The sequence below is a fragment of the Phasianus colchicus genome, chromosome 13, assembly GCF_987193195.1.
Source record: "Phasianus colchicus chromosome 13, bPhaCol1.hap1.1, whole genome shotgun sequence".
Lineage (NCBI taxonomy): Eukaryota > Metazoa > Chordata > Aves > Galliformes > Phasianidae > Phasianus > Phasianus colchicus.
This window is the reverse complement of record NC_143448.1, coordinates 17,990,858-18,017,021: the sequence shown is the minus strand read 5'-3', so window position 1 is coordinate 18,017,021 and position 26,164 is coordinate 17,990,858. Positions and strand designations below refer to the sequence as shown.

The following is a 26,164-nucleotide window of genomic DNA, read 5'->3' as shown; positions in this document are numbered from 1 at the left end:
AAAAAAAAAAAGCTTGGTTTTTTTTTTTAACTATGGTTCTGCTTTTTTTTTTTTTTTTTTTTTGCTTCCCCTGCATCTCTTTTTGTTTGGTTTTTATTTCTCCTTTTTGTGTTTGTACCGGAGACCCCTGGGCTGGGTCCAACCCCCATCCCCTCTCTCTGCTGCCTCTTTTCCCTTTTGCTTTCTGACTCTGTACCCCCCAACCCCAAGCACTGGGACAGCTGTGGGCATTGCATGGTGATGAGTGTTGGAGAGGAGACTCCATGTTTATGGGGCCAGGGATGGGGTGGCATGGGGAGCAGCCCCAAAGCCTCCAAGACAATCAGAGCACGTTGGGGCAGCCCAGCTGCTGCCCTGCCCTCAGAGCTTGGCACATGGCTGTGCTCCCAGGGGAAGCTGTTCCTTGTTTGCCACCAGATCAGCTCACAGCGTTTGGAAAAGGTGACCTCTGCTTTCAGTTCCCTGTGTTCTTGTGGTGAATGTTAACACACGATCTGCTCTCCCTCCCTGCGTGCTGGGCAGGAAGGAAGATAGGGATGGAAAATGGTTGGCCGTTCAGCCCTCATCGCTGCAGCTGCTGCAGCTCCATAGCCAGGGCTGGGTTGCAGCTTTGCTTCCATGCTGAGATCCACCCCCCCTTCCCATGACAGCCCATAATATCAAGGTTCTGACACAGCATGCTCCCCGGGGGCCATGTTTTGTCCATTTGCACATCCCCTTGGGCAGGAGTTGGGGCAGTAGAGGGCAGAGCTGCTGGGGCAAGGAGATGCTGTCTGAGCAAACAACCAAGAGATAAAAATTAAAAAACCCTAAACTTGTTCTAAGCATCTTTGTTTGAATTAATTGTAATGTAAGAGATCATTTGGTGAATGTAGCAATTAGGTATTTATGACTCTATGGCTGTAATTTCTGAAAACATCAGAACAACAACAAAAAATTCATCATAATAAAATCTTCCTAACGATGGCAAAAGGATTCTTTCTCCCCCAGCAGCAATGGGAAGAGCACTGCTCCCAGCTTTGCCACCCCCTTTTGGGGTCCTGCCCCACTTCCCTTGGGGTCCTGCTCAGCCAGCTGGCCGTGGCCCAGGTGCTGGGACGTTAAATAGTACCAACCAGGCTGGCTCAGAGAGGGAAAAGCCATTTTCTTTTGTCCTTCTCCAAGGAGCAGATGGATGTGCCTCCCAGCGCTCTCACTGCCGGCACATCTTTCCCTGTTTTGAGGCTCCGAGCGAATCCACAGCGAAACACCGCCTTGAAATTCATTGCTTTCAAGCCAGTGTGTGGCCTGTGCTGCCCTCAGAAGTTCCCTCTATGAAGTACACCCACGCTCTGCAGGGCAGAGAGATCTGCCCGACATCATTAGCTGGATGCTGGCAAGCCACCACCTGTATCTGTGCACATCTTTGGCAGCAGCCTCTGAACCAAAGGAAGAGGCGAAGTTCTGCAAAGGGGAAGCGAGGGCTCCGTGGAGCTCTCGTGCAGGGAATGCCCTGTGCCAGCTCTGCCCTGCTCCCTCCCCAGGCTGTGTGTGAGCAGCAGAGGAAGCTCACCCGCCTGCAGATGCTGCCAAGGATGGGTTGCACGTGGCTGACGGCTCACAGGGTTCTGGCAGATGTGCACGGAGAGGTGGAAGCTGGCACAGTGGATGTGTGTGCTTGGAGGGCTGGTGTGGGCAGAAGAGCTCAGAAATCCTGGGACTCTGTGCTCCCAGAAGGCTGCAGGTTGGTCCGGAGCTTGTACATGTGGTCTAAGGCTTGAGTAAGGAAAGTCCCAATGGTGTTGATCTCCATCAGGGTCAGGTTATCCAGCTGAAAGAGAAAGTAGCAGAACGTGGAGCAGAGCTGTGCTGCAGGGAGGGCGAGTCTGGCAGAATGGTGACACCCCGAGGGACCAGCTAAGAGAAGCCTAAGACCAACCCGAGCACTATTTTCCCACTGCTACTCCTCAGGGAGCCACCAGCAACCCATCAAGAGAGGTTTCAACACGTGGCTTCAGCACCTGACCGACATACCCATAGCCCTGGAACAACATGCCCAACCAGCGCTCCCACAAGCAGCTCTCATCAGTCACCAACCCACAAACAGCAGCTGGACTCCTCCCAGCAGAGCTGGCAGAGCCCTGCCTGCATCCCATCACACCTCACCTTGGCGTGGGCCTCCTGCTGCCGGACGAAGCTGTCTGCAGACAGCCTCAGTTTGGCCATCCGTGTGTCCCACGTGTCCTTCACCAGCGTCCGGATCTCGTCTGCTTTGGGGATGTTGTCGGAGGCGCTGGAAGAGAGAGGATCAGAACAGACTCACATGTTATGTCACTGGCATAAGTAATGTTGGCAGCTCTTCAGCCCTCTAAGGCAGAAGCGGAGCAGTTTGCTGTATTAAAAAAAAAAAAAAACAACAACCCTGCGACTCAACATTAAAATCCAGCCTGGTGCTTACGCTGCTGGGATTTTTGGGGTGGTTTATTTACCCAGGAATTCTCGGCTCTGTTGCAGCATCTGCTTCTCACTGCAATCCTTCTGCTCTGTAATTGCCCAGCTGGTATGAGGTACGAGCAAAGCCAATAACCTGGCCAAAGCCACACACAGGAGGGGAACTGGAAGGACTCGGCCGCCACCGAAGCACGGTCTGTGCTCTCGTGGCTCTATCAGGGAGTATTAAGTTGAAGGGACTTCACGAGTCGTGCCGCATCCTCCCATTAAAGGCAATTCAGTGCTGCCATAAGGACCTCGAGAGATGAGATCAATTCACATGGACAGAGCTGTCAGGGTTATTCTAGCGTGAGCAAAGAAGCCGCACGCCAAGAGCGTCATCTCCAGAGGAGAAGCCAGTGCTTAAACGACCACCCCACTGTAATCAAGGGCTTAAAGTCAGGAGAGCCTGCGCTTAGAAAAATACCAGCCAGCACATTTTACAAGTGAAATGCCACAGCAGGCATGAGGTTAGACTCGGAATAACCCCGGTCTCTTGCTTCTCAAGCCGAGGAAAGAGGAGCTTTCCTCCTGAAGGAGAGCCAAGGAAGAAGCCTGGAGGGTTCAGGCTGCCGAACAGATTGCAGCCATGGAATGTGCTGTCTATACTGGAGGCCTCTACGCTTAGCTGCTGCTCAATAAAGCGGCGCAGCCCCAATTATCAGGGCACAGAACAAGCAATCCCCAGTTACTGAAATGCAAAGTTACCATGAGAAAACGGCTGCAGCGAGATCTTGGCACGCTGTGAAATAAACCCCCATTAACTCTCACTTTCCCACAGCCCTCTGGGGCTGCTGCCAAAGAAAGCTTGAAAAATTGTCTATGCAAGCATGTAGTCAGGTGGAAACTGTTACAATACATTTCCCACTTACTAGTTTAAGAGCAGCTTTGTGAGTTCCATATAATAGGGACTGGGCATTGGAGTGAAGGTGTCCTCTTTGCGTTCTTGGTCCCGAATTTCCTCCAGCTTTTCTAAAAACACAGACAGGAATGTCAGGCAGTGGCAGAGCTCCAACTCTCCTGACCCACTTCTCCCTCAGCAAAAACAGCATGTTGTTCCTGTAGGACCAAATCTCTGATTCAAGCTGGTGTAAACGTGGACAATGTACAGACAGGAAAAAGCTTCTATAATGAAGCCAAGCACCCCACACCTAATGCCTGTCCCAGGATCTAGGAGCAGCTTTGTCACGGCAGCTCTCAGCTCCCAAGGGAGAACAGATTCTTACCAGGGCCAAAATGCTGACAGGCACTTGGCACACCACACTGGATCCACGCCAGCTTGACCAAACCTTTCACCTGCCAGGAGATGTCCCCTTCAGCCACAAAGCACTGGCACTAATGAGTGTTTGTGCCCTTGCACGAATAGAGCAGGACTGCTCCATTAAGGTCTCTTATTATTCCACCAACCCCACTCCTGCTCACCAGAGGAGCAGAAGTCAAACACCTGACTTGATTGGGAAGATAACATCGCATGTAAATATGAAGAACCCCAGTGGAGAAACACTAGATTCTTCTCTCACAGTTGCTTTGCATCAGTTCAATTAAGCTTCCCACTAGTGGTGAAAACCAGAGATTTTTCTGTGTTCCCTTTGTACCCTTGGAAGCTGCTGTCCTTACCCACATCCATCCACTCTGGGGGTATCAGCCGGCACTTCTGCCTCTGCTTCAGATTGATGGCCAACCAGACAGGCACTTCCACTGGCAAACCGGGGTTGAAAGGGCCCAGATCCCCCTGGAAAATTAATTGAAGATGGGAATAAGGCAGCTGCAAAGGGCTCGGATGCCGCAGTACTCCTCTGCTCATTTGGTCTCTGTCATGTCTGGATGGTATGAATTTCCAAGGGATTTTGAAAAGCCTAAATTGAATAGCATCTGAATTTCCTTCTCTGGCTTCCCATAATTCTTGCTCGCAGACTTTTTGCTCCTCTCCCTTGAGAAGCAATAAGAAATGCTCCCAGTGCATTTTCTATTTCAAAGCGTTTCACAGAAGTTACTGCCAGAAATTACATTTATCATAGAAGCGTGGCCCCCTGGGCTCGGGCTGAGGCACATCCAAAGGTGCCAGCTCTCTGTGTGCAGCCCCAACCCCCCCCAGCCCCTGACCCAAACCCCACACCTCTGTCCTCCAATCCCAAATTCCCCATCCTTTATCCCCAAGCCCTCCGGCCGTTGTCCCCGACCCCTTCAGCCCCCAAACCAAACCCTCCAAGCTTTGTTCCCCCAAATTCCCAAACGCCCCACCCCAACCCCAGATTTCCCCTCCCTTATCCCACAATCCCCCCCAGCTCCTGACCCCCAAGTCCCCCCATGCTTCAGCCTGATACCCCAACTGACAGAACCAACCCCCCTTTCCCCTCCAAATCTCCCATCCTCTCATTCCCCAAGTCCCCAAACTCCATTCCCCCAAAAGCCCAACCCTCACCCCAAATCCCTGACCCACCAAAGCCCTGTCCCCAAACACCCCAAAACCGACCCCAAACTCCTCATCCCTCACCCCCAGCCTCTCCAAGCCCACACCTCCAAACCCAGCCAACCAAATCCCGCAGCCCCATTCCCACCCCCTTCACTCCCCACCCCCAGCTGTGACCCCCAGTCCCTCCAGGCCCTGCCCCCCAATCTCCCCAGATTCCCCACTCTTTGTCCCCTCACCCCCCGTCCCTTCAGGCTACGACCCCCCCCCAGGCCCTGCCCGGTCCCGCTGACCCCGATGAGGTGCACGCGGTCCATGCTGAAGCTGGGCACGATGGTCACCAGCTCCTTCTCGGCCAAGAACTCCGCCTCGGCCGGCTCCATGTGTACGAACCCGGACCGGCGCCGCGCACAGAACTGGGATGGGAACGGGGACCGGAACCGGCACGGGGCCCGCCAAGCGCCCGCGCTCCCTATTGGCTGCCCGACGGCGAAGCCCCGCCCACAGCACCCCGCTTTCCGCCGTCGGGCCCGTTTTCGCGCTCTCTGTGTGGGGGCGGGACACGGCGCAGCTTGGAGCGAGATGATTGGCTGTTCCATTCGGTCGTGGACATCCATTGGTTACCTCTATTGGTTCTGTGTCGCTCGCCGTGGGACCAATCCTGATGCCTCCTGGGGCACTGACCAATCAGAGTTCTGCACTTGTTGCCGGGGCGCCTCGGGGCCCTATGCGCCCAACCACTACGTGTGCGCGCGGCGCTCGGAGCTGCTGCCCCCTGGCGGCCAGGAGGAGCAGCGCCCCGTGCTCCGGCCTTCCCACGGGCTGCGGGGCCGGAGGTCTGTCTGTCCGTCCGGCTGGGTGTCCCTGGGCAGCCAGTTGTGTTCATGTGCCAGGCATGGTCTGGCTGCTTGTTCCCTCTATTCATCAGCCAGCACATGCTCCCACCCACCTGCCCATCTAACCAACCATCCATCCATCCATCTGTCCATCTGTCCATCCATCCATCTGTCCATCCATCCATTCACCCACCCATTCATGCCTCCATCCATCCATCCATCCATCCATCCATCCATCCATCCATCCATCCGTCCATCCATCCGTCCATCCGTCCATCCATCCGTCCATCCATCCATCCGTCCATCCGTCCATCCGTCCATCCATCCGTCCATCCATCCATCCATCCATCTGTCCATCCATCCATTCACCCACCCATTCATGCCTCCATCCATCCATCCATCCATCCGTCCATCCGTCCATCCGTCCGTCCATCCGTCCATCCATCCATCTGTCCACCCACTCGTCTGTCCATTTGTCTGGCCACTCTTCCATCCATCCACCCATTCATCTACCCATGTGTCTGCCCATTCATCCATCTATTCATTTACACATCCCATTTATACATCCATGCCTCCATCTGTCCATCCATGCGTCCACTCTTCCATTTGTCCAGCCACCCACCCATCCATCCATCCACCCACCTAACCTCCTATCCAGCCATCCAATCACCCATACCTCCACTCATCCGTCCACCCATCCATGCCTCCATCTTGAGCCCAAAGGACCAGTGCTCCCCACCACTCCACAGGTCCCATCAGCCCACACTGGGTAGGTCTGGGGGCTGCAGGAGAGGATCCCCCATCCATTACTATACCCGTGGTGCCACCAGCACGCGCTGCAGCTCCGCCAGGCACTTTATAAATGGCTCTGACATGGTGTGAATACACTTTTGTGTCTTTTGCCATCTGCTGCTGTCATTAAAAAATTAAATTTCCATCTGCTTTTGCACGCCGTCCTCTCCTGGGGCTCTCCAGCGAAGCAGCACACCAGGAAGCATCACCCCCAGAAGGGCAGGATTCAGCCCTGGGGGCAGTACTGAAGCTGTTGGGGTCCCCTCTGGGTGCTCAGCACTGGTTGCAGGGTGGCGATGTCCCCCCCGTCGCCCTCCGTGTGTCCCGGCACAGCATAGTCCCTGTGGGTGTGGGTGGTGTGACGATGATGGAGGGCACGTGGAGGTGCTTCCCATCCGGTTCTGGGGTCCCGGTGCTGCCATTCCTGCTGCTCACACACATCTTCAACCCTATAGAAAGAAGGAAAAGCCAGGGAATAAGGAGTGTACGTTGATGCGATGCTCTGCTCAACCCTATATGAGCCACTGGAGAATCCCCAGAGCCCCACGATGGCACAGCACAACCTTCTTCATCCCTCATTGGGGTGCCACAGCCCCCAGCTGCCCACCTGCCTGCTGGGCCAAAGAGAGCTCTAATCTGCTGTTTTAATCAAGAGGAAAGCCCAGCTCCACACACAGCGAGTGGCCAGGGAGGTTTAATTCTTCTGCAGGAGGAAAATGCCCGAAGGGGACAGACACTGATATTTTTAATCTCTTTTTAATTAAGGATTAAACCCTGCCTTATGTAAGAGAGCCGCAGGGGGATGTTTTATTTCACTGCTGTCTCTGAGCCCATCGCAGAGGAGAGCAGGGGCTGGGGGGGGTATCTGGGGGCTGCACTCCTGTGGCTCTGACCCCGCTTTGGGGATGCTTCAGCATGGGTGATGCATAGCAGCTCCCCTGTGGTGCCATGGGCTCAGCTCTGGGTGAAGCATCCCTTGTGACAAAGGTCTCCATAGGACAGTGGGTGGAACCTTTGTGCTTGGGGTTGACCACAAAAGGGGACAGAGCATCCCAAATTGTCCTTGGGCACATGTGAGAAACGGATGTGCTCCCACATGTACAAATCCATCGCATCCCATTGGGATTGGGGGAGAACCCACCCCTGCAGCCCCCCCAGTGCCACGCCACGGCCCCACCCCAATATGACATCCCAACCCTTTGCCAAGTGGCATTAAGAGCTAATGGGAGATGTGCTGTTCAGCATCACAGCACGTTAAAAGCTCCCACTTCCTTTCTCTCTGTGCCACAGCAGACGTCGCGGTTGCTCGACTCCATTAAGAAAATTGAAGTTTGGGGATGTTGATGCTATTAAAGACGCTCGGGACGAACCTGGGGGCCGGGGTACCCAGTTTTCCCCCTGAGCATCCCAGATGTGAGCATCCCAGGGTGCCCCAAAGCCTTGAGTAACCTCAGAACTATACCCCTCATTTTATAAGGCTGGAAAAAATACCCACATCCCCTTCCTTTACCCGCAGCATCATCCCTCCAGAGGCCAAACCCCTCCTGCAAGCAGCAGCAATACCTTTAGGAGTCAGTAAAGCACCACGGCGCATCCCTTTGCCCAAAACCACCCTGGCACCCACCCAGACCCACCTTTCAGACAGGATAACTTGAGCCCCATGTTCTCATCCTCTTCTCGGGGCCTCGCCGCTGCTCCTGGCTCTCCAGCACTGCTCACTGCATAAAGAGAGAGGCGAGGGCTGTGGGGAGCACAGCGACGGGAAGCGACGCCGGTAATGCTTTGAGCAGGAGGAACGGGAGAGGACTTGATTGCTGGCTAAAAGCATGCACCTATGAGTTTATATATAAATACATACACATACATATATATATATATATATATAGGCACCCGAGAGAGCTGCCTGGGCACAACAGGAAGCAATGCAGAAAAACCACGGGCTGATGTCACGGCGTTTCAGTGACTCAATCCCAGCCTCTGAGTTTGGGGAGGAACTTTTTGGGAGGGTGGAGAAAGAGCTCAGCACCCCAGTATTGCGCCCTGTGCTGCGAACCTGCATCTCTGCTGCTGTGGTTGTGCTGCAAATGCGTTTGGGTGAGGAGGACGCAAGCAGAGCAGGGTGGGGGTTGGTGCAAGCAACTGGTGCTTGAAAAGAGGAGCCCAAGCCCATGGGCAGGAAATACAGGAGGCACCCATCTGACCTCGCAGCAAAGCATCTCCCATCCTGGGGTGCCACCAGCCACTTGGGAGCAGAAATAGCAAAACCTGCAGCAGGATGGGGATGTCTGGAGCTGGAAGCATCCCTTTGGGTTCCTATGGTGTGCCAAGAGCTTTTGGAGAAATGCAGGTGGAGAATTCCTGGAGGTAGCTGGTATGAGAAGGGCATTTTCCAAATGGGATATGGAAGGGAAGGGTGGGTAAAACCTCAGGGACAGAGATGGGCATTTCAGAGCTACGGGACACACTGCAACGTTTCACACTTCTTTTGAATTACCCTGGGTGACATCCCCTCACTGAGGAATTTGTATCCCTCCTGCTCACAGCTGATGGGAAAAGCTTATGGGAAGAGGGCTGGTGCCTCATTCCTGCTCTCACCTCACAGGCCCCGCAGGGAGCTGAGCAGCACCTCCCTCCCTGAGCCCCTTCCCCAGGACTGAATGCGCTCACAGAGCCAGGAGATGCTCAGGCAGAGCGATTTCCCCACCACCGTTTTTGCTGGCTGGTGCTGGAGCTTCAACTTTGCTTCCGTGTCAGAGAGATGTTTGCATCGCCGATGAGTTCACGCTCCAGAAACCCACAGACACTCATTGCAGGAGTCACCAACGCAGCATCAGCGCTGCACGCGCGGAAAAAAGCTGCATGATGTGACTGGAGGGGATGCACAGAGCACAGCGGGGTCCCAGCAGGTGGGTTGGGAAGGGGGAATGGGACAAAAAAAGCTTCAGCCCTGGCCACGTAGAAGGAGATGCCACTTACCCGTCGCCGTGCCCACCAAACGTGCCTTGCATCCCAGCTCCTACTGAAAGCTGAGAGGGGGATTTCCAGCCCTGCTCCCATCCGTGTTGTGGGTTTTGCAAGGTTGGTTTCTAACCTGGTTAATCGGGTCGGTGAAGTCCCAGCTCCTCCCATCCTTCCCTCCCTGCTCTCCCCCCTCCAGTCCCATTCGAGCCCTGCCAAGGCTGTGGGTGGGTGATGGTGAGCGGTGCTTTTCTCTCACCCCGCTGCACAGCCCAGCCTGGTGCTGATAGCTGGAGCCCCCGGAACCTGAGCATCCCTATGGCAGGACAGGCTCCTAAACATCCCAGAAGCACGGGGTTGGTGTGTGGGTGCTGATGCTAAGGTCCATACCCAGAAAGTGATGATGCTCCTGCTCCAGTTTTTGTGGCCAGAAAGGGTCTGTGTTTCTCACGGGGTCTCATCTGCCCACCCAAAAACCAGCCTAGGGGCAGGACCACGCAGGGGGGCTCTTGCTGCCCTGAGGATGACAGCTCCAACTTTCACCCTGATGTGAACAGTCTCTGCCTTTGCCTGCATTAAAAGCAGCCGGAGGAGGTTTTTGCATATCCACCTCCTCTGCAATCATGAGGCAAAGCCTGAGATGCTCCTTTCAGAGAGCTGAAAAGCGGAGATTCACATCCAGGGCAGTGTCACATCCAGGGAATCCCTCTTCACAGATTTCCTGGCTGCAGGCAGGAGCCAAGGGAAAGCCTTGAACGGAGCAGAGGACAGAGCTCAGGAAGCACCTGGAAGCTGAGGCCCAAAAAACAGACAGATGAATGGGTCATGCACTTTTCTGCCTGTCCAGCAGAAGAGTCCAAGATGCAGAGGGCACTCAATGATTACAGCATCCCTGGAGGTCCCCTGCCCTCACCAGACCCAGCAGTACCAATCCGGTCTGAACAGCAAAATCCCCTCCGTTTGCAATTTAATGCCTCTTGAAGTCCTTCTTGCTGTTGTTTGGAGGGGACAAAAAGCCCCAAACTCCAGAGCCCTGGATTGAACCGGGGCAGGAGCAGCAGTTGTGTTTGTTGCTGAAACAGGACCTTGCAAGCAGCTGAAAGAGCTGGCTTGCTGCAGCTGGGAGGTGAACAGCAACACCAGTGAGCTAAAATAACTGTGGTTAGCTCTGCGGGCTGAGCACTTCTCCAGCTGGGCTGGTGACACCTGAAAGGCACAAATACACCTTTCTGCAGCCTTCCCCACGGGATCGGGGGGAAGGGGGGCAAGCAGCCCTGGGCACATTCATAGTGTTCCCTTTGGTTCAGCCACAAGCCGGGCTCATTTTGGAAAAGGAGAAAGCATCCCAAAGAAAATCCTCTGGGGTAACAGCAGCAGCCCTGGGCAGAGAGGCAGGAAGCAGCACGGCTGCTGTTGCAGAGAGCAGAAAGGGAAGCAGAAAGCGAGCACATACCTTAAACACAGGACTGGAGCGTGCTGGGCTCTGCTGCCAGAACCACATCCAGCGCGATCTGCTGCCCTGCTGGGCATGGGTTCAGCAGGTAGCACAGGGCCTGGGCTGGGAATTGGCTTTGAGACCTGGCCACCGCTTCCCAGCTCGCTGAGCTCCAGGTTAATCTGAGCCCAGCTTTCCCTTTTATCCCCTCTGTACATCTTTTTTTTTTTTTTTTTTTTTTTCAATTAGGTCTGCTCTTAAGCTCCGGAGTGCATTTCTAGGAAGGGCTGCATTATTTCTCCAGCCTTCCCGAGCTGCTGCTGTGCAGATCAGGGCATTCCTGGCACCGCTCCCTCCTGCACCCAGCTCCAGTGCTGTGTGCTGCACCTGGGTTGCTCCCCTCTGCCCCTCTGCACTTGAAAGCAGCGTGCCCTGCAGAAAGGGGCTGAGTTGGGGCACTCTGCATAGCCACACAAATATGGAACGATTTCACCTCTTGCACAGTCCTGTTATTGGAAGCTCCATCCCACAGCCAGCAATCTGCCTCCATCCTCTCCGAGGACACGATGTGCCAGCCAAAACCAAGGAAAAATGCACAGGGAGGGCTTGCTTTGGGATGGGAAGGTTGGGTGCAAATGTAGTCTAAAAACCACGGTAAAAAATTAAAAGCAAAATCAATAGAGCCCCGAGCGGACACTTAAGCACAGTGAAATCACTGCCTGCCCCTGGAGGGCTGGCTGCAGGCAGTACAGCACACAGCACAGGAGCACGATGCATTGACAGAGAAGTCAAATTTAAGCCTGGAGGAAAAGAGCACTGGTAGAATGGGAAAGAAGCAGCCTCACAGCATTGCCTACCCAACCCAGCCCAGCTCCCCGCAGCATGAAGGCAGCAGTGTACAGCTCGAGCACTGCTCTTCCAGGGGCTGAATTACAGCACAAACCCCAGATGCAGCTCAGAAGTGCAGGCTAAGCGTGTTTCCCCTGGAGGACATTTCCCAAGCTGCAGCCCATGCTGCTAACAGCCTCTTCCATTAGCATTTGCCTGCTCTTCCCGTATCAGTAATGCCCTCCATCTGAGCATCTCAAGGCATTTTACAAACAGCAGCAGCAGAGTGCAGGGATTAGGGCTCTAGCCAGGGAACAAAGAGAACCCAGTATGCTTCCTGCATCTGTCACTGCCACCTCCCCTCGGTGTGCATCTCTGCCACACAGCTGAGGACCTCACGAGGGCAGGGGGTCACCTCCCAAAGGGTCACCTCCTCTCCATCCCACCAGCAGAGAGACTCATCTGCTTCCACAGCCCCATCGGCTCTCAGGAGTAAGGCTCTGCTGGTTTTCACACTGGCATAGGTGGGGGAATATCCCGTGAGCAGCATAGCTGGCAGATTGGAAGGGGAAAGGGAAACTTCAGCAGCAGGCTGTTTCGCTTGCTGAATTAAAAAATAGAGATCCTAAGCACGCACACAGCAATGAGCTCAGAGAGAATACGGATGCAGTGTGTTCCCCAGCAGAAATCACTCCCACCATAGGCTTAGCCCCAGCCAGCCACTGGCTCTCCTTGTTCTGATCGCTCAGATGTCTCATTGAAAATAACACCCCTAGGCCCCCAAACCCTCTGTTCACTTCTGGATGCCTCGAGCCGGGGCTGTGCGTGGAGGTTCTGACCTGCTATCAGAAGGTTGGAAGTGCCCTGGGCCAGACAGCAGCTCGTGTCCTGCCTCGGGGCACTCCTCGTGTTCCTGGGCCTCAGATCGATCCCATCTTTGATTTCAAACTGAATTGGCTTTACAAAAAGCATGCTCAAGCCTTTTGCTTCTCCCCCTTGTGACTGAAGGATTCAAGGTTAGCGTTCCTGCGGATCCAGCAAAGAATAACATACATCCTCCCACTCAGAAACCCAAGTGCTTGGTGCTGGTATTTTCAGGCACCTGCAGACTTTATCACTGCTCTGAAATACTGGGTTGAAAGCAGAAAAAAACCAACTCCAACACCTCAATACACTGGAATCTACGTATTTCCAAGTGTCTTAGGTCCGAGGTGAAGAGTTGGGAGTTAAATGCCTGGACAAACACCACATCTGCAAATCACAGAATCACAGAATGGCCTGGGTTGCAAAGACCACAATGCCCTTCCAGTTCCAACCCCCTGCTGTGTGCAGGTCACCAACCAGCAGACCAAGCTGCCCAGAGCCACATCCAGCCTGGCCTTGAATGCCTGCAAGATGGGGCATCCACAGCCTCCTTGGGCAACCTGTTCCAGTGCCTCACCAGCCTCTGGGTGAGGGTGAGATCTCTCAGGGAAGAAAAAATAATTAGACCTGCACATCATTAACTGCTAACAAAACGTAAAAGTGGTTCCAAAGAGGAGATGCAGAATCCTTCCCCAGGTTTTCCTCCCCAGAAGTTTTAAAAGCAGTTACCTTGAGTTCCTCTGAAGAATCCTGTGGATCTGCCAGCCAGGCAACCAGCATTTGTTCTGACAGGTAGGCTGGGGACATCAGCAGGAAAGGAGAACACAGTCTTCAGAAGCTGGCAGCTTCCTCATTCTTCCATAAAGAGCCACTGGGGCTCCAAGCTGCCTTGCCTTTATGAAATGGCTGCTTTTTGTCCAACCTTCAATGCAAATAAGGACAGGTGTGATAAGATCTGAGCGCTGCAGTGCTTGCCCCTTTTGCTTGAGCTTAGCCCATGTCCTTACAGGTGGCAAAACAAAGCATCTCATATGAAAGCAAACTGAAGACAAAGCAATAAAAGCTGCTCTCCTTCCAGCAATGAGTCCTGATAGTCACAGGCAGCATTCATCCTTTCCATCAGGTTGCAGCCTGATGATACACACTTTGCTTTTGCCTTAAGAGGGTGAAGGGGGAGTATGTGCAACATTAGCCTGTATTAGCATATATACAATCAAAGCTTGATTATGACATCTAGTTACAGAAAATGAGAAATGGATTTCCTGTGGCTCAGCTTATACTGTAGTATTGGTTAGCCATCTCACCTAGCTAGGTATCTTGCTAAGGCAACACCTGTCACTGCAACAACAGGGCAGACTTCATGAGATGTTTGCAAAGGAAGACAACAGTCCTCTTCCTGCAATGTGATCTGCAGGGCTTACTTCAGACGTACACTGCTGGATCATTGCTGCTTCCAGGATTTGTTGTTTCAGTGTTTTAAATACAGTTGTGGCTGTGTAGCATAAGGCACCAAAACAGGTTCATCTTGCTGCTTCTGAGCTAGATATGTATTCTCTTCCTTTCCTGCCAGCATATCAGACTCGTGACTTGGAAAGACTGCTGACTATGTGCCAATGCTTCTTGTAAAGCCCATCACAACTTACTATTGCATAGCAGGCAGGCAAACAAAGCCACTGAGTTCAAATCTTCATCTCCATCCTAAAATAGGAGGAAACAGTGCTACAAAGCTTCCTCATTGCCCACTGAATTTATCCTTAGAAACAAGCAAGAATTAGTAAGACAGCTAAAAGCTGAACAAAAGTATAATCTGGATTGCTTGATACAAACATACTCTGACATTTACCTTCAACTCAGAGATATGTTTCAGGCTTACTTAAATGAATACCAGCTGAAAATCAGAACTGTGTAAAAGACAGACAGAAAAAAAACTGCATAGAAGTAATACTGTATTTTACTCTCTCCTTTTGTAGTCTTAAAATTTAGAACTTTCATTCAATATCGTCATTTCAGGCTTCAAATCAAAACAAACAAAAAAAAAATCACACGAGGTGAGCATCCGATTTTACTTTGTGTTTTAACTTTTCCAGGCAGTAACTATGGTTGTATGTCCAGGGTCAGCAGAAATGACTGTAGCATTTGGGAATACAGCTTTAATGCATTTTCTGTAGCTGTGTCATGCAAAACCACTGCAAATCAGGTGACACCTGAGCATGGCACATCATCCTCAGAAGTATGCATTTTGCTACAGTGAAAAAAGACCATTTCCAACCAGGCCAAAAAACCCCTGAAGCAGTTAACTTTTGATTTTGTTTATATATTTGACCTCAAAATACCTCATCTGAGGACAAAACTGGTTTGCTTTTTTTTTTTTTTTGAAACCTATTTTCATAAATCTTTAAAAATTATTCTCTCTAGAGTACAAAAGCTTAGTCAAAACTTTGTGATATGAACAAGGGGAATAAGCAGGAGTAGTTCTGGTTTTGAAGGAATAGCAACATTCACTGCAACCGGGAAGGCATCCACAGGGACAGCTGGAACTGACGGTGTGCAGCTCTTCCAATGAATCTCATGACAAGGATTCAACAGCTTATAGGCACATCACCCTTGGCAATGTGATGTGTCACTCTTAATCCTCCAGCTTTCCACACCAGGTACTGAATATTATTCTATTTACATTCAAAAATATCATCTTTGTCTCTTCAGTACGTAGTGGGAATGCCCGTAAGTGAGTCAGTAGGAACCCCTCTAACACAGGTGGAGGACAGCTTTGTTGATCTCTGGGTTTGTCCAGTCGTTCCGGATATCATCCAGGTGGTTATCAAAATCCACAAGTGTTTCATAGGACTTGCTGTCCAAGAGAGATGCAGCAATTCTCTGAGCTTCGCTCCAATCTTCACAAAAATCACTAGGAAGCGAGATAACCATATTGTTAATTAATAACAATCACAAAGGAAATCTCCATCACCTCCTCTTCTAAGGGCCATTCCTCCCCACTACTCAAATGAATAAGCTCTGATGTTTACTCACACGTGTGGGTCTTTGCACCTCCACTTGTTCTCGTGAAGCTCATACACGTGAATGGCAGGTTCCAAGCACTCCATTGTGAACTTGGTGTTATCAACCTGGTGTGCAATAGAAAAACCATCTTAGACTTCTCCAAATCCCAAGTAAAGAGATGAAATTAAAAAAGAAATTACTAACAGGACACCTTATACCAATTCATCCACTGTTCTATTTTTCCATGAGACAACTTTTCCGTGTTTAAGCCACCAACACTCTTGGTGGCTCCATTTGTTTCATAAATGATCTTAAAGGTCCCTTCCAACCCAAACCACTCTATGATTCTATATGAGACAAGAACTGAAGTCACAGAAAGGAGTCCATCACAGTAAATGCACTTCCTTTGTTCAAACCTCCCAGAGGGAAGGTCCCCACTTCCTCTGAGACAACAGAGAGCTAACCACAGGCAGTTCCTATGAACCACACTGGCTACAAGTCACTGCATCTGGGGAAAGAGCAAATTGGTTACCTCATTATTAAAGATCCAGAGAATGGTATTTAGTCCAGTGTCATGGTCATAGGATTAATGATGCAAAAAGAGGAAAAATGAAGTATTTACCATTATGAGTGCTGTATCGTTAAAGCCCTCTGCAATTCGGGAAGCCACCTTCTCAGCAACCTGGGTTGGACTGCAGCAGAAGGTAAAAATAATTGTGTTATTTGAACTGTGACTCTTCAGCTTAAAACAACAGGAAATATGCTTAAAGGGTTGTGAAAATTACAGAGCTTGCTTACAAACAAGAATGAGCCATCACGTTGGTGTTACACTTGATTAAAAACAGAAAGCCAGGAAAGCCCCACCTTCTCTCTTCAGCACACGATCTATGCTTAGGCAATGCATTTTTGAGCAGCAAAACACTCACTGCAGATTGTATGCAGAACCAAGGTATTGTGGTCTTCTACCTCCTTCTGCCAGACCAAGAACTCAGACAGGCATTTTACAAAGAAACTCCATCTGAGTGCTTCCCATTCTGAGCTCACTCATGCCCAGCTGCTCCACAGAACCAGATTTCTTCTAAAGGGCAACCTTTACTCTGTTTCAAAGCTTGCAGTCTCTACATGGTGCCAAAGATGAAGTCTTGGGGTTGGAAGAAACAAACCTATGACAGTCTTTCAAACCACAGTTGGAACAGACAAGCTGCATCTTCTTTAAAATGCCATCAGCAGATCTGTTTCCCTTGTAAGGAAACGGCAACGCCTTTATCCCTGATAGGGACCCAAGCAATCACAAGTACTACTTACAAATATGCTTGAGACTGAAAGATAAACACTAGCAAAGTAACTGGAACACAGCATGATACTTTAAACAAGTATGATATAACCTCAATAGTCTTGATACTGGATTTTTCTCATGTATATAGGGAAAAATATGTGATATATGTACACATCCGTGGCCACTTTACTGTCAATTTCATAATCTGAGTTAGTTAACAGGGGTGAGGGGAAAAAAAAAGACCATTCCTGGGGAAAACAATAAGAAAAAAGGATCTCTGCTTGACTGACATCATCCTACATTTCAAGAGTGAGCCTTTGCCATGTCAGAATTTCCTTCAATAGAACTCACTGACAATTAAGCAGTTTTACTAGTAAGAGTTAGGTCACTTCTAAAACACTTTCCAACAGCTATTTAGAGTCACTTGAGCTTGTAAGATATTTACAGCACAAGCAAACATGCCTGCAAATTTTGGCTATATCCCTGACAACTGTAATTAAACTGGCTGGCAGCCATTCAAATACTGGCCTTTTATAGCATCCACTACAGAAGAGTGATTCTGGAAAGCCTGAGGTTTCTGCACCTGAACAAAGGCCATACCCACCAGCACCACGAAGACAATATGAAAGCAGATGACAGTTGTCAAAGTTAATCAACACGCACGATTTATGAGGATGATTTTTGCTGGCAGAGTACAAAGTACAACAGAAAAGAGCAAACAGAAGGAAATATTGCACCAACACACCTGGCATCTTTCACGCGTTCATTTGCCTGGTAATATCCAGCTATCACGTAGCTATTCTCTTTGCACCAAGAGTCAATCTGAAAAAGTAATTGGAACAATTAAGCTTGGAGGGGAGGGGAGGAGAAAAATGAGAAGGAAATCCTGTGTCTGGCTGTGAATAAAAGAAGCATTACAATGTCTTTGCCATTGCTTCTTTAAACATACATATTTGTGTGCACTACAAGTTCACCTACCAGGGCTTCTCCTTATAACTGAGGATAGTGAGCCAGGAAAACACAGAAACATCTGAAGCAGAGAAAGCAGCTGGAATTTTCCTTTCCTTTCCTTAGAGAGCGTGCATAAAAAAACCCCACCTCAACTGCTATATTCAAATGGATTCCAAAATCGTATCTGATGCTGACCCGTGGCATCCTCTAAGTCAAATCAATCTCATTTCTAGCAATAATTACAGTATCAGACTGCATAAACAAAAAAGCCACGTGAATAATCCCTCCTCTACAAGGGATGACATGGATTTACACAGTAAAATAAAGGCTGTGCTGCAGCTGAGGGTTAACGTTTCAATTATGAACCCATTCTGAGGGTTTAGAATGATGGTTTTAATTGGTAGCGGGATGAAAGCTTGGCATTAAAGCCAGAAGCTCAGACATGAAAATGTAATAAATAACAACAATAATAATTTGTTGCTTTAAAAACTAAAGACCTACATTAGCTTTTGCTGCCTTCGAAACGAGACTTTTTAAGTTCTCAGTTCCCTCAGTAGTAATTAAAACCTGCTTCTGAAATAAAACCCCAAACCAAACCAACCCCCCAAAAACACCCTCTTGGACTTTCACATGTCTTTCCACCTGCAATTTCCAACCAATCTCAACAATCTTAATACAAGCTACTTTTGCTGATTCTTTGTACCTAGACTGCTCTAAAGCAGCACTTGCAATTTCAAAAGCTACAAGTTTGTGGGCAGGTGTACCCTGTGTTCTGTTGTGCTCAGATTAGACCTGGAGCCTGCTCCTTCCATCAGTGTTATGGGATAACTCAGATATGAGCAGATCAAACATATGGATCTGGTTCTAGATCAACAGTGCACAGACTTGATCAAGCAACAGCAGCAACTGACCTGGAAGAACCAGGTCCCACCAAAACCTGCCACAGTTTCTCAGTCCTATTGGAACAGAGGCACTTAGTTACAAACACTTTCAGCTATGCTAACCTCACTGATTTATTCAGCAATCGTGTGTTACACTGCACAGGACAGGCAAGAGAGCCCTCCTTCTCAGCTTTACAATGATAAAAGCTCACTTCTATAGCTGCTCTGCCAGCATTTATTGACACCTTTGCCTTTGTTTAACTAAAGAAGGGGAGCAAAAGGCCATGGGCTCTTTTCAAATGATGTGTTTCAAGGCTTCCAAGCATCATAGGAGCCATCAAATGCAACTGACAAACTACAACATGTTTTATTAAGTCCTAATTAATGTGGGAAGTATCAGGTGGTTCCCCATCTTTGCCTTTTTGTATCAAAAACAACAAGCAAACACTTAAGGCCATGCTATTTCTTAGGTTCCATAATGATTTTACATGCTGGTTACTGCAGATGTAGCAATATATTTCAGACGTTAAAAGAAACAGGATTTATTTTCTAATAATCTGATTGTACAGCAACATCTACACCAGAACATTCATTGAAGGCCTAAAGCTTTGTATAGGAACTGTTGAGTTAGGGCCTGAACCACTGATTGAGCATCTGGGGAAAGAACCCAGTCAGCACAGGTGAAGGCAATTCATGTGTGGGACCAGGAGGGGTGGATCCTGGCTGCACCTCTCTTAGAGCTCATCTAAGGGCTGACTGCCCCTAGGGAAGGATTTCTTTCTGGGGATCCCTGCTTGGTGAAGCTTTCCTCTGTGAACCTGGAATCTTCTGATACAGGTGAGCAATCTTCTTCTCTTCTTTTATAACACCTTTGCTTGTCCTTCTGTCATCACACCTCTGGTGTTATGCCTTTCCCATTGTACTGATCTGTTCAATTGCTACAAGCCCGTAGAAGTTCACTGCCCCAAATCCTCTAGAAAGAATTGATTTAAAGACAAACCCTCTACAGATTTCAAATATACTATGTATCTTATTCATTAGAAACTAGCCATTATTTGTTCCTACAGGACAAACAAATTATTCTGGTCCAAAAAGGTAAAGGTGATCCCTACATCACAGCATTTATAAGCAGAATTATTGCATTTTCCTGGGAAATAACAGAGAAAATGTAAGTGGAAACAGCAGAAAATGACTACACCAGCAGCATACACTCTTTAGTTACTCTTGTGCTGTTACACTGGTGTAGGTCTATTTGCGACTGCCAGGTTTGGTATGCTCCACAGCATGCTCCATATGGCAAACCAACATGGCCAGGAGTCAGACCATGCTTGCATTCCAGTGTCTCAAGACTGTATTTAGTCAAATCCAAAAACATCTTAACATTAACACTTCCTTGATGTAACTGCATTTGGAGAAAGCAGGAATTTAATTACAAATAAGTACTTTTTGATGAAGCAATCTATTAAACTGAGGGAGATGCTCAGGTCAGGAAGTCTATGTGAGTCAAAACCTAGTTATACTTACTGGTATCAGTGAGGTGTGAGTTTTCTACAGCTAATAACATGTCTGAAAGTAAGTAAGGGTAAGAAAACCTGCAGCTTAAATCATACACAGGCTTCAGGTGTGTGGTGATGATGCCTACAGCAAAGGAGCTGAATTGTTTCCCTGCTTCCAGCTTCACAGGGCACCAGCCAACCACAAATCACCATACAGATGAAATCCAAGCACATTTCATTCCCCTTGGCTCTTGCTGTTGACAAAGGAAGTGCCCTAAAGTGCCAGATGGAAAGGAGAAACAATCTAGGACAGCTGCTGGTCTTCAAGACTTTGGGGCTGAGGCTGAAAACTGCAATGTGGGAAGTGCTGATGTTGATGATGTGGTGGAAGAGCTATGCCAGGGAAGGTCCAGGTTAGATATTATGGACAATTTCTTCTCAGAGCAGTGAGGCACTGGCACAAGGGAATGGTGGGGTTGCTGTCCCTGGAGGTGTACCAGAACAGTGGAGATTTGGCACTGTGGGACAAAGTGGGCACTGTGGGATGGCTTTGGGTGGACTTGGTGATCTTGGCTGTCTTTTAAACTTAATGATCCAATGATTCTATGAGGGATTGTCCCACAGCAGCAGGCAAGCTGCAGGGTACTGCTGTAAGACTGTGTCTGCACACGAGTGAACTCCCCATCACTTTGCCCAGGGGAGATAAGAGATGAAGAGTGAGCCTGTGACACACAAGATGAGACTTTACCAGGTGTGCAGCATGAAGAGACTTCATTTTGTTTTCCTGTTTAGACTAACTGCTGCCATAAAGAAAGAAATTGATAAAAATGAATTAAAACACGTACATGTGCATAAGTACACGTGTTCTGACCTTGATGTAAGGTAGGTGATGTCCAGATAGGTGATGCTGCTTGAAGGTAAGGATGGAAAAGCCCTTTCTGCTGCACGATGCAGCCCTTCAGGCTGAGATTTCTCCCAGCATAACACCACAACAAAAAAAGCAGATTCCCCACGCAGACGCAGCTAGCGAAAACCACAGAGAAGCCCTGCAGATGTAAGAGCACAGCAGGCAGCTCTCAGGGCTCCACAAACTCGCTTCTCTCCCACATTTAGCTATGAGCAGCATAGGCCTGGCTGCACTCCATCCCCACCGTTCTCCCTCCCAGGCTGAAATCTCTTCCCGGCCCCCCAGCCGTACCAACGTGAGGGCCACCTCCAGCATCGGCGCCAGCGCCAGTGTGCCGTGGAACAGCGGAATGCAGTCGACGAACAGCGAAGGTGGCCCGGCCTGCTCTCGGCCCCGGCTCCCCGGCGGTCTCTCGGCCACCAGCAGCCCGTTCACGGCGCAGTGCGGGTACTTGGCGCCGTGCAGCACCATCTTGCAGTAAGCCTGTGTGGTCAGCTTCATCCCGACGGTCCCGCGAAGCGCAACCGCTCCTCGCAGCCCGCCGCCTTCCCTCAGCTCGCCGCCTACCGTAAAGCGCGCCCGCCGCCTTTCCTCAGACTGCCACCTGCCGTAAAGCGCGCCCGCAGCGCTGTCGTGAAACCAGAGAGGCGGTCCTCCCGCATCCCATCAGCCACCGCGGCGGAGGGAGAGTACACCCCCCAGCGCCGCTCTCGTTCTCCTGTGCCGAGTTCCGGCGTGCGCTGCTCTTCCGGCCGGCGGCTCCTTCCGGTGGAAGCCCGGCGTAGAGGACGGTCGGCAGGTCGTCGGGCTGGGAGGCCGCGGGGAGCCGGGGGAGGGCCTAAGGGATACCGGGAGGGCCTAGGGGAACAGCGGGGACGCCCAGGGTACGTGAGGCACCGCTCGTCGCCGCCTCTGCGTCGGCACCGTCCCGGCGACCGCGCGCTGAGGGCCGCCCGCCGCTTCTCGAAGGGGTCTCGTCGCTTTGCCCGATGACGTCATATCGGCGATATGACGTCATGTCACGCGGTGTCCCCGCCGCGCTGGGGGTTGAGCAACAGCTCAAGGGCAGAGGTGCACTTCTGGCTAGGCGGTGCTGCGGGGGTGTGTTGGGTTTTATGCTGAAACCCGTGAGAAATCCGTACCCTGGAGCAGGGAACGTTCTCAGAAACCGTTATTGAGCATCTGCTGTCCGGTGCTGGAGCTCCAGTGCTCTGTGAGGTGCTTCCAGGCCCGGCCTGGGGCTCCCTGCCACCAGCACCGGGCTGCTGAGGGCATCTTGCATGGCTGAACCAAACACGATGCTGGAGACTGCTGGAAAATGGGATGCATTGCACAGCTCAGCTGGTGTGATGCTACTGTAAAGCTTGGAGCTGTTTGCTCTGTCCTTCAGAATAGAGGCAGGAAGCCCAAAGGCAATAAACTGAGGGATATTATTTCAGTTTAATGTGTTTATTGTCTTCAGCTGGCAGTGATTTATTTACCTGTTGTTGTTCTGTCCTGGCAGGATGTTGGCTTCAAGAGCATTCAGCCTCATTGGGAGAAGAGCCCTTTCCACCTCCATCTGTGTGAGGGCACATGGGCATGGTAGGTGGCACTGCTTTCCTTTTAGTAAGGACAATAAAAGTGGTGCTTGAGAGGAAGGATACAAAGTGCAACTATTAGGATTCTTGAAGCTGAGAAAGAGAGCTTTTTTCCAGCTACAGGCTGGTTCCCAATAGCAAGGGAATTGCAGTGGTTAATTATGTTGTTAGATATATTAGTGATGTATCCCCTTACAGCTATAGGAGACAAATAACACGAAACTTGTCCAAAAGATTTGTATAAAGCACAGAGTAGCTCAGTAATTCTGAGTCTGTGATGTTATTTGCTGGAGACAGCTCTTTGGCATTACATGTTCTTGCAGAAATTGCTGTTTTGAATGCTCTTCCTGTGACATTTCCTGTGTGCCTGTTGCTGCTCATGCATGGGTAAGGAAGGATGCAGGATAGCGGGGTTGGCAAGGTTGGTTTCTCAGCCTGGCATCAGAGGCAGTGTTTGGGCAGCACCTTTGCCAGCAGATGGCATTGCAGAGGTGGCAGTGGGGTTAACTGATGGAGAGCAGAGGGCCAGGTGGAGACTGGGATGGAAAAGTATAGAGGACTTCTGTGTATTGAGAAGGGAATCAATATGACAGCTAGAAACAGAGCTGGCTTGGAGATGAACAGTTTAAAGCCATTTTGCGTGTTACCTTTTGACTAGATCCATAGAATCATAGCTACTTGATTCTTCTAAAAATTGGACTCATTTTAAGTAGTTTCTCTCTTCTGTCTTTCTCAGTTGAAGGCTTTGGCCAGAAGTCTTCTTTTTGTTCCCCCAAGTTTTCTTAACTGTATCATGTTTTAACTGCACTGTTGGCCTTTTGTTTGTATTGTAAGCAGTAAGAGATGTTTGTGCAGGAGTCAGGAGTTTGACTTTGTCTTTTCTGTGCCCAAACACAGCTGGTGTTGTCAAAGCAGAGGATTTCAGCCATCCAGCATACGTTGATCGTCGTGATGTTCCCCTGCCAGAAGCAGCCTTTGTAAAGGAGCTCTCTGCTCAGCAGAAAGCTCTGAAAGAAAAGGAAAAGGCATCTTGGACCGCTTTGTCTGTTGATGAGAAAGTTGAATGTAAGCCTCTGAATAACCTTACAGCTGACAATAATGAGACCTAATCTGTTGCATGTTCATTACTGATGACTTACTAGAAAGACATTCAAAGAAGGTGGCTCTAAGCTGCTGCTAAGCCCTGCTTTACTGAGTGGCTCTGTGGGCAGAGACTTGAGGCATGAGAGAACTCTGTTAATTATGACGGAGCACAAGTGGAGATCAGTGGTTTGTGTGGCTTCTGTTCTTACTGCTATTACAGAAAGCTAGATATGCCTGTTGGTCTCTGTTATGTGCCTGAGGTCACGCAGTGCATTTGATAGAAGGTATTTAGTTAGCTAAATACCTTAGCAAAGAGCCTGTCTTCTTCCAGTTGTCATAACCAGTATTCTGAATTAGAATCAACAGTATTTAAGTAGTCAAGCTGAGTTAATTGAGCCCTATATATTTTGCTGTATTGACCTTGGCATCCCCAAATTTCAGCTGCTTAAAGTGCCAAGCAGGTGTTTTGATTTGCAGATAAATCTGTTGTCTTTCTAACAGCTGTCATGTTGTGCAAGTGAGAACGTGTTTTATTGGATTTGTGAAGAGCTCAGTGTCCACCAGTGTCAAAGCAGGAAGATGTAAAGCTCTCTCGAATATTCATAGGCACTTTCCAAATCAAATGCTGCTTTGAGCTTCATGACATGTACATCTGGTTGGCAAAACTGTGAGAAGCCTTTTAAATATAAGCATTCCCATTCAAACCCTTTGTGTTAAGGAGCTTTGTGGTAAATAGTAATACTGGGAATTGGAGGGGGGGAAGGAAAGCTCCATTACTTCTCTTAGTTCTATTATGCAATCTTTGCACAACTTCACAGTCACATAAAATGGAGAGTAACATTGTCTTTGCTCATGAGTGGAAGGTGGAATGCAACTCATTTCCTTTGGCACAAATGCTTTGGTTTTGGCATGAAGGAGGCCAGCTAATTTGGAAGATATCTTAACATCTCTTCCGTGTCATACAGCTTTAAGCTTTGGTTTGCCTCTAGCAAGCTATGTGTTGCCTGTGAGCTGCAGGAGAAGTAAAAAAAATTATTTGATGCTGGTTTTTTTTTTTCAGTGTACCGTATCAAATTCAATGAGAGCTATGCAGAAATGAACAAAGGAACAAATGAGTGGAAGACCGTCCTTGGTGGAGTGCTTTTCTTTCTTGGTGTTTCTGGCCTCATCCTCATTTGGCAGAAAATGTATAGTAAGTAAACATTGTATAGTGTTCCCCCCTAATTTGAGAGATCAGTTGAGATCTGATTGAGAAATCAGGAAGTTCTCCCTCAATTGCTCTGTTTCAAAATGCTGTGTGGAACAGCCATCCTGTTGACCACGTGGCAGTTGCTGTTTTTAGCTTCTGAAAACTCCATTCTGGAGTTGAGACTGGGTGGATGTCAGCAGGTATGTAGCATAAATTTTCAGGAAGTTGATTTGTGGAGAGGTAAAGTTACTGGAGAGAGTTCTGGAGGAAAGAGGGGAAAGAATAGCAGTGTGCTGATAATCCCAGAGCTTTCCCTGTCTGTGAGACCTGCTGTTACAAAAGCTTGCTGCCTTCTTGGTCATAAACATTTGGGTTTCTGCCACGCTTGGCTTCCTTCCCAGCTAAAGATCCTACCTCAAGGGAGCCCTCCAGCTGCCATGAGGCAAAGCACGCAGCTGAATGAGCTGCTCTCTATCTTGAGGCTTCATCTACTTGTGAAAGTTAGGAGAGCACTGTTGTCTGATGAGCAAAACTGCTAGAGAATCAACCCCAAAATCTGCTGAGCTGAATGCTTCAAAAATTTGATTTGGGGAATCTTTGGTTTGAACAGGTGATGGTGCACATATGATCAGCACTGTTTGCTTCAGAGAGAAAAGCTTTCTGTTAGCAAAACTTGGACCCGTGTTCCTGAATTGTTAATTTAGTGTGGTGATGTAATTCTGTTCTGTTTTTAATTGCAGTGTACGGCCCTATTCCGCACACCTTCTCTGATGAGTGGCTGTCAATGCAGACAAAGAGAATGTTGGACATGCGAATTAATCCCGTGGAGGGCATCTCTTCCCAGTGGGATTATGAGAAGAATGAGTGGAAGAAATGAAGCAACTCAGTGCAACCTGTTCTGCTTGAATATGAAATGATTCCATCACTTGTGTGTGACCTCGTTGCTTATGTACTGGAACAATCTCTCCACCTAAATAGATGAAAATAAACATCTGGTTAACTTGAAAGTTTCATTTTATTGGTCTTCAGATGCGTTTGTTGTGATGGTAATTTGTAGTGCAGGTTGACGGGCAGGGTTTTCTCCATATATCCTTGTAATGATTGTTATATAGACAGCATTAATCAGTTAAGGGGAATGAAACGCTTCTACATCTTGTGGGGGGGGATAATAAGATGAAATGTAGTTTGGAAAGTATGATTTTTGTATTAATT

At 49.3% G+C, this 26,164-nt stretch overlaps 3 protein-coding genes and 1 long non-coding RNA gene across 11 annotated transcripts; 2 read left to right on the top strand and 2 right to left on the bottom strand.

The window, feature by feature from the left end:
• Positions 1-67: 67 nt before the first annotated feature.
• Positions 68-13,519, bottom strand: GINS2 (GINS complex subunit 2). 6 transcript variants are annotated; one of them, XM_090149458.1, is made up of 7 exons: positions 13,322-13,519; positions 8,142-8,225; positions 5,173-6,956; positions 4,087-4,201; positions 3,342-3,441; positions 2,146-2,272; positions 68-1,810 (listed from the first exon to the last, which is right to left on the bottom strand). In XM_090149458.1, exons 3-7 carry the CDS (start codon positions 5,494-5,496, stop codon positions 1,685-1,687), a joined length of 792 nt encoding a protein of 263 aa, XP_090005584.1. In that variant the 5' UTR covers positions 5,497-6,956; positions 8,142-8,225; positions 13,322-13,519; the 3' UTR covers positions 68-1,684. The 6 variants fall into 6 exon arrangements, with proteins under 6 accessions (XP_090005584.1, XP_090005583.1, XP_090005579.1 ...); XM_090149457.1 differs by lacking the exon at positions 13,322-13,519 and adding an exon at positions 9,856-11,123; XM_090149453.1 differs by lacking the exon at positions 13,322-13,519 and adding an exon at positions 9,484-9,830 and having other exon boundaries at positions 8,142-8,339.
• Positions 13,520-14,366: 847 nt separating this feature from the next.
• Positions 14,367-21,710, bottom strand: EMC8 (ER membrane protein complex subunit 8). Its single transcript, XM_031614995.2, has 5 exons — positions 21,392-21,710; positions 17,611-17,687; positions 16,212-16,281; positions 15,620-15,714; positions 14,367-15,497 (listed from the first exon to the last, which is right to left on the bottom strand). The coding sequence occupies exons 1-5, from the start codon at positions 21,599-21,601 to the stop codon at positions 15,338-15,340; spliced, it is 612 nt and encodes a 203-aa protein (XP_031470855.1). The 5' UTR covers positions 21,602-21,710; the 3' UTR covers positions 14,367-15,337.
• LOC149916193 (uncharacterized) lies at positions 19,446-21,408 on the top strand. Of its 2 annotated transcripts, none has more exons than XR_016470683.1 (3): positions 19,446-19,534; positions 20,373-20,606; positions 21,360-21,408. It is a non-coding gene; the product is annotated as an uncharacterized LOC149916193 (long non-coding RNA). The 2 variants fall into 2 exon arrangements; XR_016470682.1 differs by having other exon boundaries at positions 21,307-21,385.
• Positions 21,711-21,745: 35 nt separating the features above from the next.
• Positions 21,746-25,959, top strand: COX4I1 (cytochrome c oxidase subunit 4I1). Of its 2 annotated transcripts, none has more exons than XM_031614996.2 (5): positions 21,746-21,899; positions 22,605-22,684; positions 23,578-23,745; positions 24,824-24,955; positions 25,693-25,959. In XM_031614996.2, the coding sequence occupies exons 2-5, from the start codon at positions 22,606-22,608 to the stop codon at positions 25,827-25,829; spliced, it is 516 nt and encodes a 171-aa protein (XP_031470856.1). In that variant the 5' UTR covers positions 21,746-21,899; position 22,605; the 3' UTR covers positions 25,830-25,959. The 2 variants fall into 2 exon arrangements, with proteins under 2 accessions (XP_031470856.1, XP_031470857.1); XM_031614997.2 differs by having other exon boundaries at positions 21,843-21,984.
• The last annotated feature ends 205 nt before the right edge of the window (positions 25,960-26,164 follow it).